The sequence below is a fragment of the Gopherus evgoodei genome, chromosome 3 (genome assembly GCF_007399415.2).
Source record: "Gopherus evgoodei ecotype Sinaloan lineage chromosome 3, rGopEvg1_v1.p, whole genome shotgun sequence".
Taxonomy (NCBI): domain Eukaryota; kingdom Metazoa; phylum Chordata; order Testudines; family Testudinidae; genus Gopherus; species Gopherus evgoodei.
The window spans coordinates 11,924,154-11,942,691 of record NC_044324.1 but is presented as its reverse complement, the minus strand read 5'-3'; the positions used below and the strand labels follow the sequence as shown (position 1 = coordinate 11,942,691).

General features: G+C 47.4%; 1 protein-coding gene across 2 annotated transcripts in view; it reads left to right on the top strand.

Annotated features, from left to right (window-relative positions):
* The window catches only part of HADHA (hydroxyacyl-CoA dehydrogenase trifunctional multienzyme complex subunit alpha), a 45,450-nt gene that overhangs the window by 19,501 nt on the left and 7,411 nt on the right, over window positions 1-18,538 (top strand). For both annotated transcript variants that reach the window (XM_030555080.1, XM_030555081.1), the window contains 5 exons: window positions 3,269-3,378; window positions 11,657-11,791; window positions 12,841-13,012; window positions 13,839-13,925; window positions 18,002-18,142. In XM_030555080.1, coding sequence (XP_030410940.1) covers window positions 3,269-3,378; window positions 11,657-11,791; window positions 12,841-13,012; window positions 13,839-13,925; window positions 18,002-18,142 — 645 coding nt within the window. The remainder of the gene's footprint in view (window positions 1-3,268; window positions 3,379-11,656; window positions 11,792-12,840; window positions 13,013-13,838; window positions 13,926-18,001; window positions 18,143-18,538) is intronic.

Here is an 18,538-nt window from a genome sequence, read left to right as displayed (position 1 = left end):
ATCACAGCCAGAGACAGAAGTGGGGGCATGAAACACAGGAACTGCCATACCAGATCAGGGCAGCGGTCTGTCTTGTCCAGTATCTGACAGTGGCCAGTACCAGATGCCTCAAAGAAGATTGCAAGAATCCCCCTAGTGGCCACTTATAGAATAACTTGCCCATAAAGAAGCTTCTTCCTAGTCCCCATCAATGGTTAGGGCTAACCTCCCTTAGGCTTCTTCGCTGATACAAATGTCTAACCCTGTTTAGTGCCCTTTTGGCCTCTGCCACGTGGCTGTGGGTGCCACAGGTGGTTTGTGTATCGTGTGAAGTATTTTCTTTGATCTTTTAACATTGTTCTTTCACTGTCACTGACTGTCCCCTCATTCTTGTTGTATGAGATACATGGCCGTGCTGATTTACAGTATCTGCTCGGCACAGTTTGTTTTTCCTCTGGCGTGTCGAAACCATTCGAATCCTAGTCTCATGTGGAAGTCTTTCCCCGCCTGTCTCAGATCCCTCTATTTCTGTTCCCGTGTTTTGTAACAGGCTAACCTGAACGAAGCACAGGGTTCTGGGCGATGGGATAGCACTCACTTATATAATGGCTTTATCATTTCATTATATTCTGTTCCTTTCCTTCTACATCCTAACACGCTTTCCTTTTTTGTTCGCTGCTTTGCACTGGGCAGGTGGTTTTTCTAGGGTTGTCCACAGTGATGCCCAGGTCTTTTTCCTGAATAGTCCCAGGTAATTTAGAACTGAATAAAGTGAATGAGCAGTTCAAATGATTCCGTCCAACCTCCACGACCTTGTATCCTGTCATTGCTGAATTTCCTCTGCCATGTTGTCCGTTCACCTAGGTTGGGTGCGTCCTTCATTCTTTAGTCTTGACTAACCTACTTACTTTGTCATCTGCACATTTTTCCACCTCACTGTTCATCCCATTTTCCAGGTCATGAATATTTAACATCTGCCCTAGTACAGACCCTTGGGGCATCCCATTGTTAACCTTTTGCCATATTGAAAGCTGGCCACTTTTACTCTTTCTGTCTCAGCGAGTTTTCAGTCTGAGTCAGAACTTCACCGTGCGCCTTCCCATGGCCACTTGGTTTCCTTAGGAGGGACTCTGTCAAAGTCTCTTTGAAAGTCCAAATTATTCCGTTCTGTTTTGTGGACATGCTCAACAAATCTTACTAGATTAGTGAGGCCCAGGTTTCCTTTATAGAAGTCGTACTGGCTAGTCCCATATGCTGTTAACCTGGGGGTGTTTTTTGTAATCACTTCAGTACCAGGTACCCAGGTTGAAGTAGGGCTCACATCCTAGCTCCCAGGAGCCCTGTGCCACCTTTGACCCTCCAGTCTTGACGCAGTAGCTGTTTCGGAAGGTTTCTATTTCTGCAGCACTTGTAGGTATCTCCTATCTGTTCTGATGACACAGGCCTCCTAACTGTGAGGTGGTGCTGGAACAAACTCTTCTTCTGCTTTGATCTGAAAGCTCCTTAACTGAAAGAGCAGTCCAGGGTAGATTGCCCAGCCCCCTCTGAAGAGTGGTATGAGAAATCACTCTGCTTACCAGCAATAGTTTTCTATTTGATTACTCCTCCTTGCCCCCTAGGAGTAGGTAGACTTGCAGATTCTCTCTTCCTGGCTTCCTGTTTCCAATATGCTTAAAGATTTTTGTTTTGTTTTTGTGTCTGGCTTTTTGCCCTTCACAGTGAATTTTACACATTGCCTCCTGTAGTGTGGACTGTGATTTCCCTGGAGCTGGATTCCAGCTTGGGTAACACCAGGAGCTTTGCTGTTTAACCAGACTGGTATTTCTTGTCCTCCTGCTTCCTTGTTTTGTTAAATAGCAAAGCCTGAGAGGTTATTCCGACCAAAGCCTGGGGAGCTGGCTCAGCTTCTCCAAACCACTGATTTGAGAGCAGCATGTGTCTGCTCGATAAGAGTAGAAACTGGTTTACAAAGGGCTGTGAATTGTTGCTTCAAGTGCATGAAGAGAGTAGGATCCTTATTGTGGTGCTTCCCAAGATGATCCTCCAGTTACTTTGGGAACCACAGGGAGCAGGAAGGTGTATGAGCCTGAGCCTGCCATTCGATGAGCATATACCTTCCCCTGGTGGCAGAGCAGCTCCTAATGCAGCTGGCCACAGGAGTAGCTCAGGCAGAAGCCTGTGGACTGCTCTCCTGGCACTCTGCTACCCAGCCAGAGCATACGTGAGCCACAAGCAGATGTCCCATCTCTGAGCGGTGTGCAGAGAATGGAGGAAGAACAACGAATTGAGAAGAAACCAATAACTCAAGACATGGGATGGAGAAATAAAGCAGGACAGGAAACAGACTGAAATCAGGTTTCCAGCAGGTTTCAGAGTAGCAGCCATGTTAGTCTGTATCCGCAGAAAGAGCAGGAGTACTTGTGGCACCACCTTTTCATGTCCTCTGTATGTATAAATATCTTCTTGTTGTATGTTTCAGTCTATGCATCCGATGAAGTGGGCTGTAGCCCACGAAAGCGCATGCTCAGATAAATTTGTTAGTCTCTAAGGTGCCACAAGTCCTCCTGTTCTTTTTCAGTTTCCAGCAGGCACCCTCATTCATCACAGAGACGGCACTGTCAGACAAAAGAGGAGAATGAGAAGTTCTGTGGTCTGCGGAAGGCCAGATTAGAAGATCAGTGGCTCCTTCTGGCTATATAATCTATGAACATTGTGCCAAGGGGTGGAGGAAGCACATGCTCTTCAGAAGCCATAGATAATGCTAACTACAGGAAATCCTATCATTGAAAGAGCAGTCTTCTGCTTGGTGGGGGGAGGCCACTGGAACTTGATGGGTCACCATGGTGGCACTAGTGTTCTATGGCTCTCAGGAAGTCACAGAAATCATAGAATCTCAGGGTTGGAAGGGATCTCAGGAGGTCATCTAGTCCAACCCTCTGCTCAAAGCAGGGCCAATCCCCACACAGATTTTTTTTGCCCCAGATCCCTAAATGGCCCCCTGAAGGATTGAACTCACAACCTGGCTTTAGCAGGCCAGTGCTCAAGCCACTGAGCTATCTCCCCCGCACCCAGAAAGGAAATCCCTTGCTCCTTTCCCCCTCTGGAGGTTTGGCTATTCTGTACTCTCGCTATGGATGGCAATTCCCCACCTGCTTGCACGGCTCTAGAATGTCTGCACTGATCTGGAATGCTAGCATATTATTTTTTTTTTTGTCCTGTTGTACATGCTAAAAATGCTGGAACTGTTGACTCCAGAGGCCAAAACATCTGACTTCCTTTCCCACTTCAGAAATTCGGTGAACTTGCAATGACTGCAGAATCCAAAGCGTTGATGGGCCTCTACCACGGGCAGGTGCAGTGTAAGAAGAACAAGTTTGGGGCACCAAATCAAGAAGTCAAGTAAGTTAAACACAGACTGGTTAAAAGGGCAGTAAAGAGAATCTTAGACCTATTTATACTCCTCTAGCCAGTAGGGTCTGACAAGGAGGCCACTTCTGTTCAGCAGTGTGGCAAAAAGGCAGTTCCAGTGTCCTCTGGAAGGTCTGACTTCTCACCAGCACATAGTCTCCCCGCATGGCGATAACGTTTTTCTGCGTGAACCTTGGCTGAGTTACTTCTGTCAGACAGAAATGTGCTCAGGCTGGGATCTGCCCTGAGGTTAACCAGCGTTCCTACTTGGAACTTTGTCTTCCCAGGGATTGTCTGCTGCTTGAGTTGCATTGACTCACAGCGATCATGAAATTCGCACACAAGTTCTTGTAACTTGCTTTTGTTTAACATATACCTCCGGCTGCCTTTTGGGTCAACTTTAGGCTGACCCCCTGCCCTATACTCTGATAGAGGAAGATCCTAGGGATAATGCTGTCTGTCACGCTGTCTGGTGTGGCTTACGACCGTGAGTGCCAGCCTCAGGGCAGACTCAGGAAACAGGGTATGGATCCCAAACTGGTTGTGTTGTATGCTTAAATTGCACCGAGTAACAAATGTGAACATCTCAGACACTAGCACGGCCTTAATAGTAAGCCACAGACAGTCCCCATGCGTATTCCGGTCTGTCTTGCCACCCAGGCAAGCTTGGCTTGGTGAGGGATGGTCCTTTACACCAGAAATCTCAGCAGTATTCACAGGTTACTCCAAGGCCAAAAGGACCAGTCACTGACCCCTGGTCGCTTGTACTCTGATCTCAAACCAAAGACAACGCTTGCAGCCGATCCTGTAACAAACTAAAGGTTTATTAACTAGGAAAAAGAAATGAGGGTTATTTACCAGGTTAAAGCAGGTAACGTACACAAATGAGGTAGAATCTTAAGTTCAAAAGGTAGAAAAAGCTTCTATAATATGCAAGCTGTTATGTCCTTTAGGGCTAAGCCAAGCCAAACAGGTTGGGCATCTCTTGCTTATGTTTAGAAATCTTTGCCCTTCAGAGTCCAGACAACTTAAAGTGACCAATTTCTCCTTAAGACATTTGTATTCCCTTCCCCCCAGTGTTCAAGACGGGATGTGGGCTTGTGCTGGTTGCCTCCTCAGTGGTGTGGGAGAAGCAATCAACAAAGTTCTCTGTCCACAATGGCTTGTCTAGTGTCTGTGCACCTTTTTGTGGGGGGAGAGGAGAACGCCTCTGGTAGTAAACTCCTTGGTAATGCTTCTTCCCTGACTGGGGGAATTGACAGTCTTAGCAAACATTTTTATATTCCAGCGCCAACAGTTAAATGTTCTCATCACCTGGCATGCAGATGGAAATGGGATTTGCGCAATGCGAGTATTAACATTCCATGAAGAAGCACATCTGTGTAACTCAAATATCTATTTTTAACAATACTAACATACGTGAGCCAGACTGTAGGGCCCCGCTTGGGACTAGTGTAGAGTCCTGCAGCAGGACTGGGATCCCGTGGGAATCCGCTGCCATAATAGCAGAAGCAGGATTTAAAAGTCACGCGCAGACTCCACCAGACTGTTTCCCAGCGATGTACTTGTCAGTGTTCAGTGAGGCCTCGGGGCCTTGGCATGCGCTGGTACGTTGGCTGCCAGCCTCTCACTCCCCTGCAGTTTGCAGGTCGTTCCCTTGAGTGCTCCTGTAGCACTTCCATTAGCCAGTGGCCCCCTTGATGCTCGGCAGGCTTCCTGCTTCTGAGATCCTTCGGTGTTTGTGTTTGTACTTTTCCACTTGACGTGGCAGAGTTTGTTCCCTTTTATTTTCCTCAGTTGGATTTGACTTCCACTTGTTAAAGGGAGTCTTCTTGCCTCTAACTGCTCTGTTTAGCCATGGTGGCATTTTTTTTGATCCTCTTTTGTTGTTTTAAATTTGGGGTATACATTTAGTTTGAGCCTGTTATGGTGTTTTTAAGTCGTTTCCATGCAGCTTGCAGGCATTTCATTCTTATGGTTGTTCCTTTTTGTTTTCCTGTAACAACCCTCATCTTTGTTTTAGAGTAGCAGCCGTGTTAGTCTGTATCCGCAAAAGGAATGTGAGTACTTGTGGCACCTTAGAGACTAACAAATTTATTTCAGCGTCTCTAAGGTGCCACAAGTACTCCTCATCTTTGTGTAGTTCCCCTTTTTGAAGTTAAGGTTTTTCCCCACTCTGAACTTTAGGATACAGATGTGGGGGACCTGCATGGACACTTCTAAGCTTAATTACTAGCTTAGATCTGGTAACCCTGCCACCACCCAGAATTTCAGTGTCTGGGGCACTTTCTGTCCCCCCAAAATTTTCCCCTCCCTCGGTTGCCTTGAGAGGCTTCACCAATTCCCTGGTGAACACAGATCCAAACCCCTTGGGTCTTAAAACAAGGAGGAATTAACCATCCCCTCTCCTTTCCCGCCATCAATCCCTGGTGAGTCCAGACCCAATCCCCTTGGATCTTAAAACAAGGAAAACAATCAATCAGATTCTTAAAGCTTTTTATTTTTATCTATCTTTCTTTTAATTATCTCTGTAAAATCAGGATGGAAAATGCTTTACAGGGTAATCAGATTCCTATAGACCAGAGGGACCCCCTGCCCAGCCTTAGGTTCAAAGTTACAGCAAACAGAGGTAAAAATCCTTCCAGCAAAAAGGAACATTTACAAGTTGAGAAAACAAACATAAGACTAACATGCCTTGCCTGGCTAATTACTTAAAAATTTGAAACGTGAGAGACGGATTTAGAAAGATTTGGAGAGCCTGGATTGATGTCCCATCCCACTCAGTCCCAAGAGCGAACAATCAAAAAGCACAAACAAAGACTTCCCTCCACCAAGATTTGAAAGTATCTTGTCTCCCTATTGGTCTTCTGGTCAGGTGTCAGCCAGGTTTACTGAGCTTCTTAAGCCTTTACGGGTAAAAGAGACATTAACCCTTAACTATCTGTTTATGATAGTTAGTAAGGAGGGCTTTAAACTAGGTTCAACGGGGACAGGTGAGCAAAGCCCACAGGTAAGTGGGGAACAAGACCTGGGAGATGGGTTGGAAACAGGAGGGAGCACGGGCTATAATGGCAGAGAGGAAGGAGGGTCAGGGCAAAGCTGGGAGGCAAGATCAAACCAGTATCTTAGATGCCTTTATACAAATGCAAGAAGTATGGGTAATAAGCAGGAAGAACTGGAAGTGCTAATAAATAAATACAACTATGACATTATTGGCATTACTGAAACTTGGTGGGATAATACACACGACTGGAATGTTGGTGTAGATGGGTATAGTTTACTCAGGAAGGATAGACAGGGGAAAAAGGGAGGAGGTGTTGCCTTATATATTAAAAATGTACACACTTGGACTGAGGTGGAGATGGACATAGGAGACGGAAGGGTGGAGAGTCTCTGGGTTAGGCTAAAAGGGGTAAAAAACACAGGTGATGTCGTGCTGGGTGTCTACTACAGACCACCTAATCAGGCGGAAGAGGTGGATGAGGCTTTTTTCAAACAACTAACAAAATCATCCAAAGCCCAAGATTTGGTGGTGATGGGGGACTTCAACTATCCAGATATATGTTGGAAAAATAACACCGCGGGGCACAGACTACCCAGTAAGTTCCTGGACTGCATTGCAGACAAATTTTTATTTCAGAAAGTTGAAAAAGCTACTGGGGGGAAGCTGTTCTAGACTTGATTTTAACCAATAGGGAGGAACTTGTTGAGAATTTGAAAGTAGAAGGAAGCTTGGGTGAAAGTGATCATGAAATCTTAGAATTTGCAATTCTAAGGAAAGGTAGAAGGGAGTACAGCAGAATAGAGACAATGGATTTCAGGAAGGCGGATTTTGGTAAGCTCAGAGAGCTGATAGGCAAGGTCCCATGGGAATTAAGACTGAGGGGAAAAACAACTGAGGAAAGTTGGCAGTTTTTCAAAGGGACGCTATTAAGGGCCCAAAAGCAAGTTATTCCGATGGTTAGGAAAGATAGAAAATGTGGCAAAAGACCACCTTGGCTTACCCTTGAGATCATGCGTGACCTACAAAATAAAAAAGCGTCAGATAAAAAATGGAAACTAGGTCAGATCACGAAGGATGAATATAGGCAAATAACACAGGAATGCAGAGGCAAGATTAGACAAGCAAAGGCACAAAATGAACTCAAACTAGCTATGGGAATAAAGGGAAACAAGAAGACTTTTTATCAATACATTAGAAGCAAGAGGAAGACTAAGGACAGGGTAGGCCCACTGCTCAATGAGGAGGGGGAAACAGTAACGGGAGACTTGGAAATGGCAGAGATGCTTAATGACTTCTTTGTTTCGGTCTTCACTGAGAAGTCTGAAGGAATGTCTAGTATAGTGAATGCTTACGGGAAGAGGGTAGGTTTAGAAGAGAAAATAAGGAAAGAGCAAGTAAAAAATCACTTAGAAAAGTTAGATGCCTGCAAGTCACCAGGGCCTGATGAAATGCATCCTAGAATACTCAAGGAGTTAATGGAAGAGGTATCTGAGCCTCTAGCTATTATCTTTGGGAAATCATGGGAGACGGGGGAGATTCCAGAAGACTGGAAGGGGGCAAATATAGTGCCCATCTATAAAAAGGGAAATAAAAACAACCCAGGAAATTACAGACCAGTTAGTTTAACTTCTGTGCCAGGGAAGATAATGGAGCAGGTAATCAAAGAAATCATCTGCAAACACTTGGAAGGTGGTAAGGTGATAGGGAATAGCCAGCATGGATTTGTAAAGAACAAATCATGTCAAACTAATCTGATAGCGTTCTTCGATAGGATAACAAGCCTTGTGGATAAGGGAGAAGCGGTGGATGTGATATACCTAGACTTTAGTAAGGCATTTGATACGGTCTCGCATGATATTCTTATAGATAAGCTAGGAAAGTACAGTTTAGATGGGGCTACTATAAGGTGGGTGCATAACTGGCTGGATAACCGTACTCAGAGAGTAGTTGTTAATGGCTCCCAATTCTGCTGGAAAGGTATAACAAGTGGGGTTCCGCAGGGGTCTGTTTTGGGACCGGTTCTGTTCAATATCTTCATCAACGATTTAGATGTTGGCATAGAAAGTATGCTTATTAAGTTTGCGGACGATACCAAACTGGGAGGGATTGAAACTGCTTTGGAGGACAGGGTCAAAATTCAAAATGATCTGGACAAGTTGGAGAAATGGTCTGAGGTAAACAGGATGAAGTTCAATAAAGATAAATGCAAAGTGCTCCACTTAGGAAGGAACAATCAGTTTCACACATACAGAATGGGAAGAGACTGTCCAGGAAGGAGTATGGCAGAAAGAGATCTAGGGGTCATAGTGGACCACAAGCTTAATATGAGTCAACAGTGTGATACTGTTGCAAAAAAAGCAAACATGATTCTGGGATGCATTAACAGGTGTGTTGTAAACAAGACACGAGAAGTCATTCTTCCGCTTTACTCTGCGCTGGTTAGGCCTCAACTGGAGTATTGTGTCCAGTTCTGGGCACCGCATTTCAAGAAAGATGTGGAGAAATTGGAGAGGGTCCAGAGAAGAGCAACAAGAATGATTAAAGGTCTTGAGAACATGACCTATGAAGGAAGGCTGAAGGAATTGGGTTTGTTTAGTTTGGAAAAGAGAAGACTGAGAGGGGACATGATAGCAGTTTTCAGGTATCTAAAAGGGTGTCATCAGGAGGAGGGAGAAAACTTGTTCACCTTAGCCTCCAATGATAGAACAAGAAGTAATGGGCTTAAACTGCAGCAAGGGAGATTTAGGTTGGACATTAGGAAAAAGTTCCTAACTGTCAGGGTAGTTAAACACTGGAACAGATTGCCTAGGGAAGTTGTGGAATCTCCATCTCTGGAGATATTTAAGAGTAGGTTAGATAAATGTCTATTAGGGATGGTCTAGACAGTATTTGGTCCTGCCATGAGGGCAGGGGACTGGACTCGATCTCTCGAGGTCCCTTCCAGTCCTAGAGTCTATGAGTCTAAGTTGATTGCTATTGTGGAGAGTTTGTGAAATTTAATTACATTATGGTCGCTATTACCAAGTGGGCCAGCTATATTCACCCCTTGGGTCAGATCCTGTGCTCCAGTTAGAACGAAATCAAGACTTGCCTCTCCCCTTGGGGTTCCAGGACTAGCTGCTTCAAGAAGAGTCATTAATGGTGGCTAGAAATGAGTGTGTTTTGCATAGGAGTGTTAGGCACCGGGACTGAGTATTATATAACAGTGTGGGACACCATGGCCCGCGAGGGTCGTACGCAGGATGAATATACCCAGGGTGCTGCTGCATCTTGCAGAGACATGCTGCTTGGGGAGGTTGGACCAGTTACATACACCCCGTGACCTGAAACACAAGAGTTTGAGTCTTGCGCACTGAGGCCTGGCCCAGCTAGGAGGAATGAGTGATCTCTTGCTGTGCAGCCCTCAAATCAGCTGGTAACAGAACTACAGGAGCTGCAGCAGTCTCTTTTAAGGGCCTTTCTCTCTGGTTCTGGATTGTTGTGTGGATTCCTAGGTGTCTTTAGCTTATGGCATGTATCTGGTAGTAGTTACAGTGTGGACATGGCTGGCTGTGGCATCAGCTAAAGAATGTGCGGGGACAAATGTGTGCCAGTCTGGCTGTAATGATGCTGGTTCTGATGGACCCAACTGAGAGTGCCAATTCAGGACAACTCGCTTAAAGCAAGGCTGGGGTTTTTCCACCTCCTAAGGCAAACCAAACCTGCCAGACAGAGAGGACTTTGGTTTCACCACACTGGCTAACCACAAATTACACAAGCAATTCCCTTAGACACTCCAGTTTCCAGGTATCACCACCAGTGCCAATACCCCAGTAAAAGGAAGAAAGTTCTCCTGATCCCAAAGGACCAAGCCCCAGACCCAGGTCAATAAACAAATCAGATCTTACCCACAAATCATGCTGTTGCCAGTCCTTTAGAATCTAAAATCTCAAGGTTTATTCATGAAAGGAACAAGATAGAGAAGAGAGCTAGAATTGGTTAAATGGAATCAATTACATCCAGTAATGGCAAAGTTCTTGGTTCTGGGTTGAAGCAGTGATGGAGTAAACTGCAGGTTCAGATCTAGTCTCTGGAACATCCTCAGCTGGGTTGGGTCATTCAGTCCTTTGATCAGAGCTTCCGTTTGTAGCAAAGTCCCTCCAGAGGTCAGAAGCAGGACTGAAGACAAGGTGGAGATGAGGCATCAGCCTTTTATAGTCTTTTCCAGGTGTAAGAACCTCTTTGTTCTTACTGTGGAAAATTACAGCAACATGGAGTCTGCAGTCACATGGGCAAGTCCCTGCACACCCTGCTGAGTTACAAGGCGTATCTGCCGTCTCTCAGTGGGTCAGTTGTACAGCTGATGTTCCTTAATGGGCCATCAAGCAGGCTAGACACAGCTAACCAGGGCCGGCTTTATGAACTGCGGGGCCCGATTCCAATACCCAGCAGTGGTCCGGGGCTTCTGTGGCGCTTTGGCGGCGGGGGGGTCCACTCCGGGTCTTCCACAGCACCAAAGGACCCCCATGCTGCCAAAGACCCCCGGAGCAGACCGCCACCTGGTGAGTTAAAAAAAAAAAATTAAAAAGACACCTAAGGCGCGAGGCCTGATTCCGGAGAATCCACCTAAAGCAGGCCCTGGAGCTAGCTAACAGCAACTTGTCTGGGGTGTCACCCAGAAGCACAGCACAAGTTTGAAATACAGACAGAATAGAGCCAATACTTATAACTTTAAATACAAAATGACACATGTATACAGACAGCATAACCATAACCAGCAACCCAGAACCTTGTCTTAGACACCCTGTTTGACTCCCTTTATACGAGATTTGGTGCCACTACAGGACTTTGGTTGCAACCAGGATCTGTACGGTCCCAGTTCACGTCAATAACGTCACGCTGGCATACAGGGCTTAGGAGATCTGAATGACAAAGGGCCTTCCAGTCACATGGTGGATGCCGAATAGACAACAGCCCTCAGAGCAATCACTGTGAAGTTTTGTCCTGTTACTCTGCAGTGAGGTTTTTGCAGGTGTCTTTGCTTGGGGAGAGAAAATCAAGACTGCAGGTAATTCTCTCTGGTGTAAAATAGCAGATTAGTGCTCATTCCCTGCACCTGGGACAGCTTCTGACAAGGAACCCCATCAGCATTAGGCAGATCCTTCAGTATGGGTGCTCCCCGGTCAGGCAATACTCAAGCGTAGGATTTACCTTGGGGGTTTAGTTTTTGTCATGCATTTAACTAATGAAAGCAGATTGCTAATGTGTCCTCCCTTTTCACTGCAGGACCCTGGCGGTTCTGGGAGCAGGGCTGATGGGAGCTGGGATTGCCCAGGTGTCTGTGGATAAGGGGCTAAAGACCATTCTGAAGGATACGACGCTGCAGGATCTAGGCAAGGGACAGCAGCAGGTCTTCAAAGGGTACGTGAGCTGCAAACAAGCAGGGCTGGGTTGGCTGGTGCCTGCTTTAGGCCAAGTACTTCTGTCTTTGCACATTGAGTAGGGTTGATTGGCACATGCACTCCCTGGAAGCCTGGCTCCTGTGAAGGGGCCTCTCCCGTTACCGGGGCAGAGTGAGCGTTTGCTCCTACACTACCCCACACGGTACAAGAACACTGCTCTTTCTGGGGGTGTGCGATTGAACAAAGGAGTTAAAACAGCTGGCTTGGCATGAGCATCACACATGCTGCCCTGATCATGCCTTGGCATTCCTGCTTCCCCAGACATCTTCCTTGTGCCTGGCCCAGTCTATAGCTCTGAATATAAACAACTGTGTAGAGGCCTGTAGCACGACCCTGGTGGGGCTTCGAGAACCATGGGTGAGACTGACCTACCCCTAAAGGGCACTTTGCCAAATATGGCCTGCACCATGTGTCTCCACTTGCAGGGGGGAGTATGGGCTTGTCCTCTTGTCCCCCTCAGCATTCCCTGTGACCTGCAGGCCTGTTGCCTTCTGGAGGGAGTTAGCTAGCAGGTACTTGTTCTGAGTCACTGCCCCCAAGCTCCGTCCCACTGCTACCAGGGCCGGTTTCGCTTTGTGTAGCTAGAGAGAGCTCAGCTATTTGCTGGAGCGAACCTGGGCTGCCCAGCATCAGCGTGGTAAGGAATGGGGGGGCTGTAAAGCCTTGTTTCTGGTTCCTCCTCCTTCCCATGTGCCCCCGGAGGCTACAGACATGATGCTCACCCTCCCAAGCATTAGGATGATGCAAGCATTTGGTTTGCCCCCCAAGCACCACTGTTTGCATCGGGGCACTTGCCAGCCCTCCAGGTTGCCAGAGGAGCATCCCTCTAACAGCCAATAGATGGGACAGTGATCCGTGGCTGGATTTGATGCAGGTGTAAAAGCCCCCCCGCCCCCCCCCCCCCGCTGGCTGGGAGGGAGGGATTGACACCCAGGCTATGCTGTGCACTGATAGTGCTTGTACTCGACCCACTGGCCCTGCTCTGACCAAGCTGCTCCTCCTCTCCAGGCTCAATGACAAAGTGAAGAAGAAGAGCCTGACCCCTTTTGAGAGGGACATGATTCTCAGTAATATGACGGGGCAGCTGGATTACAAGGGCTTCGACAAGGCCGACATGGTGATCGAAGCTGTGTTTGAGGACCTCAGCGTCAAACACAAAGTGCTGAAGGAGGTGGAAGCGGTGAGTTTTCCCATCCCCAAACAGCTGTGGTACGTGTATGGCAGAGCCTGCTCCATCCTCCCCGTATTCCTACCAGGGCTGCTCCATATGATTCCCGGAGGAGGTTACTCTTGAAGTTGTATAACTTCAGTGCAGGGGAGGGCTGCAGGGAACACTCTCCCAGGTCTGTCCCATTAGCTCTCTTGGCAGGGTTGTGCCTGCTGTTGTCTGGCTTTCCACCTCTTTCTGGGAGTTGCTGAAAAGTCTTAGTTAGGGGTTTGAAGTGCAAATGGGGCAGCTCAACGACCCCATCGCTCCTGAATCCCTTGTTGGCTGCTTCCCTGCTTGATAATCATTGCCACCAGACAGGTGGGCTTCAGCGAGTTACTCTTTGTGTTAAAGGAACTGGTCTCTGTTCCTGCGTGGTGCCCATTGCATTGGCATCTGATCACCTGATTGGAGTGTGTTGGCAGAGCCCTGCGGTCCCAGGGCTTGAATAGTTTCGTTGAATTGCGGGAGCAGTGCATTTGGAGGAGGAAGTCTGGTGTTGGCAGTCCCAGCTCAGGGCTGGAAGTGAGATCTGGCTTTGCCAGTGACTTGGAGTTGCTGAACATCTCTGGCTTCAGTTTCCATGTCTGTAAAACTATCCTACCTAATGGGGTGTTGAGGCTCCATTCCCTGTCGTCTTAAAGAGCTTTCAGATCCTTTGGGGAAGGGTGCTATAAATGCACAGTGGTGCTAGGAGTCCTGAAAGGACTGCCGAAGCCTTGAGTCCAAACTACCTACCACAAAGGGTGTCACTTGCGATGCTTGTACACGTTGTTTATGCTGCCTGTTGTTTCCCTAGGTGGTCCCTCCTCACTGTATCTTTGCCAGTAACACATCTGCTCTCCCAATCAGTCAAATTGCTGCTGCTAGCAAAAGGCCGGAAAAGGTGAGTTCCGGAGTCCCTCCCACAGTTCAAACGTAGTGGCTTGGGACAGAGCTGCGAATGCCAGTGGGACGTGACTTCCAGTCTGGGTTTGCTGTTGGAGACAGGCAGTCATGGGGAGGTGCAGGTGGGACTGCGCATTACGTGTTTGGAACGACGCAACGTGAGCTCCCAAAGGCAGCGCTTTGCATCACTGTTTTTTACCAAGCTGTGAATACTGGGGAGGGACAAGTGGGGAGCTGACTTTTTGTGCATTGCTGAGATGGGTACTAGAATGCTGCCTCCAGTTCTGGTGTCAACACTTGAAAAACTATGTTGGAAAATCGGAGAGGGGGTTAAAAAGAGCCACAAAACTGATTTGAGGGTGGGAAAAAATGTCTTGTCTTAACTTGGTCAATCCTTGCTGAGTTGCAGGAGAGAGTGTGCTCTGAGGGCATGTATTGACCATGGTCCAAGGACCAAAGTGATGAGCTGCTCAAATGGTTTCAGCTGGTTCCCTTGCCTCCTGGGGGCTCACAGTTCTCTGAGCAATGGGGGTATTGCCATTATGTGGGGTCAGGTTACAAGGATATTACCCCCAGTGGTAGCGGGCTCCCCGGCTCAGCCTGTGGCGGATCTGGGGGCATGGTGAGGGGAGTTCCCCTCGAGGCCTGAGCTGAATGAGCCATCTCTACCAAGAGTGATTCCTCTCCTCCATTCTCAGTTATACTTATCACAGTAACAGCTCATCTGAAATGCAGATTGTTCATTCAAACTTGTAAATGAGCTTCCGCCTCCCCTTCCTCTTGCTGGATAAATTGCCTGTGTAATGATGCTTTATGGAAAACCAATAGGAAATCAGTTCAGTCATTAACACACTTTAATTAGTGCTGTGGTCTGCAGCTCTCATACAAGGTGCCTCTGTCTTAAGCAGATGTCAGTGCTAAGTGTGGCTTCCAGTGGACATGAAGGTGACAGCCTGACTACACGACTGCATTAGTCAAATAGGGCACAGAACTGAATGATCTAAACATAAACGATGTTCCTGTGGGAGGGTTGCACTTACCTCTAATTAGTGTCCGGAAAGGAACCGATTTGCACTTAAATTCAGATCATTACTGTAGCAACTACAGAAAATACAGTGTACAGCACAGGGAATTCACTCAACATTTGGTGGTTCTTTATAACCAGTGCTGTTGTGTTTTCCATGTCCAAAGCAGTGAACAGACATTAGTCCCTTCACTTGTCTCCGCCAGTGAGGTGGTAGGTATGTACCTAGCCGTGCTTTACAGAGGGAAAGGTAGCGGAGAGGTCGTGTGGCTTGCCCAGTTGCTGAGCTGAGATTAGAGTGGAGAGGATAGGTCCATCAGTGGCTATTAAATTCACAGTCCATTTTGGTCAATTTCAGTCATAGGATTTTAAAAATCATAAATTTCACAATTTCAGCTATTTAAATGTGAAATTTCACGGTGTTGTAATTATAGGGCCCTGACCCAAATAGGAGGTGGTGGTGAAGCGGGGGGGTGGGTTGCAGTACTGCCAACCTTACATCTGTGGTGCTGCTGCTGCCTTCAGAGTGAGCAACAGGAGAGCAGCAGCTGCTGTCCGGTAACCAGCTCTGAAGGCAGAGTCACCGCCAGCAGCAGTGCAGAAGTGAGGATGGCAGGTGTGGTATTGCCACCACCCTTACTTCTGTGCTGCTGCCTGCAGAGCTAGGTCCTCGGTCAGCAGCTGCCACTCTCCAGCGCCCAGCTCTGAAGGCAGCAATACCATAACCCCCTCAAATAACCCTGCAACTCCCCTGTGGGTCAGGATGCTCATTTGGAGACACGCTGGTTTTCCCCCATGAAATCCCTGTAGTATAGGGTAAAAGCATACATAGGACCAAATTTCACAGGGAGGATATCAGATTTCACGGTTCATGGTGCATTTTTCGTAGCAGTAATTTTGGTAGGGCCTCAGCTATTAGCCAGACTGGTCAGGGACACAACCCCATGCTCTGGGTGTCCATAAGCCTCTGACTGTCAGACACTAGGACTGGACAACAGGGGCTAGATTGCTTGATAATTGCCCTAATCTGTAAAAGCAGCAAAGAGTCCTGTGGCACCTTATAGACTAACAGACGTTTTGGAGCATGAGCTTTCGTGGGTGAATACGCATCTGACGAAGTGGGTATTCACCCATGAAAGCTCATGCTCCAAAACGTCTGTTAGTCTATAAGGTGCCACAGGATTCTTTGCTGCTTTTACAGATACAGACTAAGACGGCTACCCCTCTGATACTTGCCCTGATCTGTTCATTCCCGCTGAGGCATCTGGCAGCAGCCACCGTCGTGAGACTAGATCAGGGGTCGGCAACCTTTCAGAAGTGCTGTGCCAAGTCTTCATTTATTCACTCCAATTTAAGATTTCGTGTGCCAGTAATACCTTCTAAAAAGATTAAATTGTCTCTTTTTACAAGTCTATAATATAGAACAAAACTATTGTTGTATGTAAAGTAAATAAGGTTTTTAAAATGTTTAAGAAGCTTCATTTAAAATTAAATTAAAATGCAGAGCCCCCCAGACCAGTGGCCAGGACCCGGGCAGCGTGAGTGCTACTGAAAATCAGCTCGCGTGCTGCCTTCAGCACACATGCCATAGGTTGCCTACCCCTGGACTAGATGGACCATTGATCTGACCCAGTATGGGTGCTCTTATGTTCAGAGGATAAAAATTCCTGCTTCCGAGCGCCACGTTCAATCCACTAACCTGCTGCCTCCAGACTGTGCAAAATGCTGATGTCCTTTTTCTTTCAAACCCTGGCTTGTTAGGGAGTTATATATTAGCTTTAAAAAAGCCAAGTTTGAGTCCTGTGTGAGAATGGAAATGTACCTGTTTAAAGTGATATTTTGGTCAGTGTTTGGCCACTGAAGTTAAGATTACAAAAGAACATCTCCATTCTGACAACTCAGAGGCTGAGCTGTTTCCCTCCCGTTATGTTTCCTAGAACTTTAAACCAAAGTAGGGACCCTATCCTTGGTGTAACAATCAAACACAGCTCTGCTTCCAGGCCACCACTTCAAATCCCTCTAAGGCAACTGAAGGCTTCTGTCTAAAACTAGTCTGCATCCCTATGGAAAACTGCGCACCTGAAATCCACTATAAAAATCAGACTTCCAGAGAAGCCTCTACAGAGCGTTATATAGCCTGTTCCCAGTTCCTTCACTGGGTTCGAAATGATCTGTGGGCAACAGGATAGCAGCGCCTCCAGAGAACTGGATGAATCCATCCACACCTAGCTGTCCATGGGTAGTGGATATAAGTGCTCAGAATGTCTGAAAAATCCTTCCCGAGGGGTGTTGAGATGGGCACCAAGGTCAGTGGCCACTACTGAAAAGTTGACCACCATGTTCCTGTACTAGCCCTGATCACGTGTCTCAAACCCTTCTGCCTGCCCTGGTGCATCTGGCACCATTTTAGACGTAGGGTGGTAGGTAGGAAACACATTGGTGACATTGGGCGATTGTATCGGCACACGCGCATCTGGAAGCAGCATAGTTAGTGTGTGACTGGTGTCGCATAGCTGCCCTCAGTCAGCAGGACACGTTGAATGCAACAGGTGTTTGTCGTTGGTTACATTACGTTCACTGTTATGGTGGGCTGATGGAGGAGTGATTACTTCATCCTCCTGGCTATACATTCATAGCATTTTTCAACTTGGGTCTTCACTTGGACTACTGACTCAGCCTTTGGAAAACTTTCCGTCTCCTCCCCAAATGCAGTGCCCATTCACGCCACCAGTCTGCTCCTGAGAGGTACCTGGGAACCCCTGAGCACAGCTGACCTCCGGTGGTTGGAGGACGGTTATATGGACATACTTAGGTAGTTAGCACAAGCCAGCTGGCCACCTGCAGGGAAAAAAATAGGGTCGAATGAAGCCCCTAGCTACATTAAGCCTTAAAATGGTTCAGTTCCATAGTACGGAGCTGCTTGTGATCCCCCTTCAGAGCTTCAAACACTTTTGCTGTCAGGAAGGGGACCCCTCTCAGCATCTGCCTGAAACCAAGAGTCTGTCCACTGTGGAGTTGGAAAGCCCAGTCTGTGCCTTATTTCCCGGCAGGTGATCGGCATGCACTACTTCTCCCCAGTGGACAAGATGCAGCTGCTAGAAATTATCACCACGGACAAGACCTCCCAGGATACAGCTGCCTCCGCTGTAGCTGTCGGCCTCAAGCAGGGCAAGATCATCATTGTAGTCAAGGTAAAGTACCCTTGCTTGAGATTCTGGCAGGTCCTGAAACCACTGACGGTGCCCGAGATGACAGCTGGATGAACCAAGAGGTTAACCAGGAGCGTGAAAGTCTTTCGGGCTTGCTAGGTGAGGGAGGGGTTTGAGTTTCTCCACTACTAAAGGTTGAGGCTCTCATGAATTGGACTCGGCTGGTATTAAAGCAGCAGGTCTGAAATGCACTGGAGCTGTTCACTAGTGCAGAGAACCCAAATGTGGAGGATGGGGTGAACTAGAGTATAGGAGAGGCTCACACCTTCCCAGCCGCCCCCTTTGCAGCAGCCATGAAGGTCTGGGTAGGTTGGGGAAGAGTGCTCCATTTTTCCTGCTCTTAGAAGGCTGGAGGCTGCTATCCAAAGTGGGACCCTG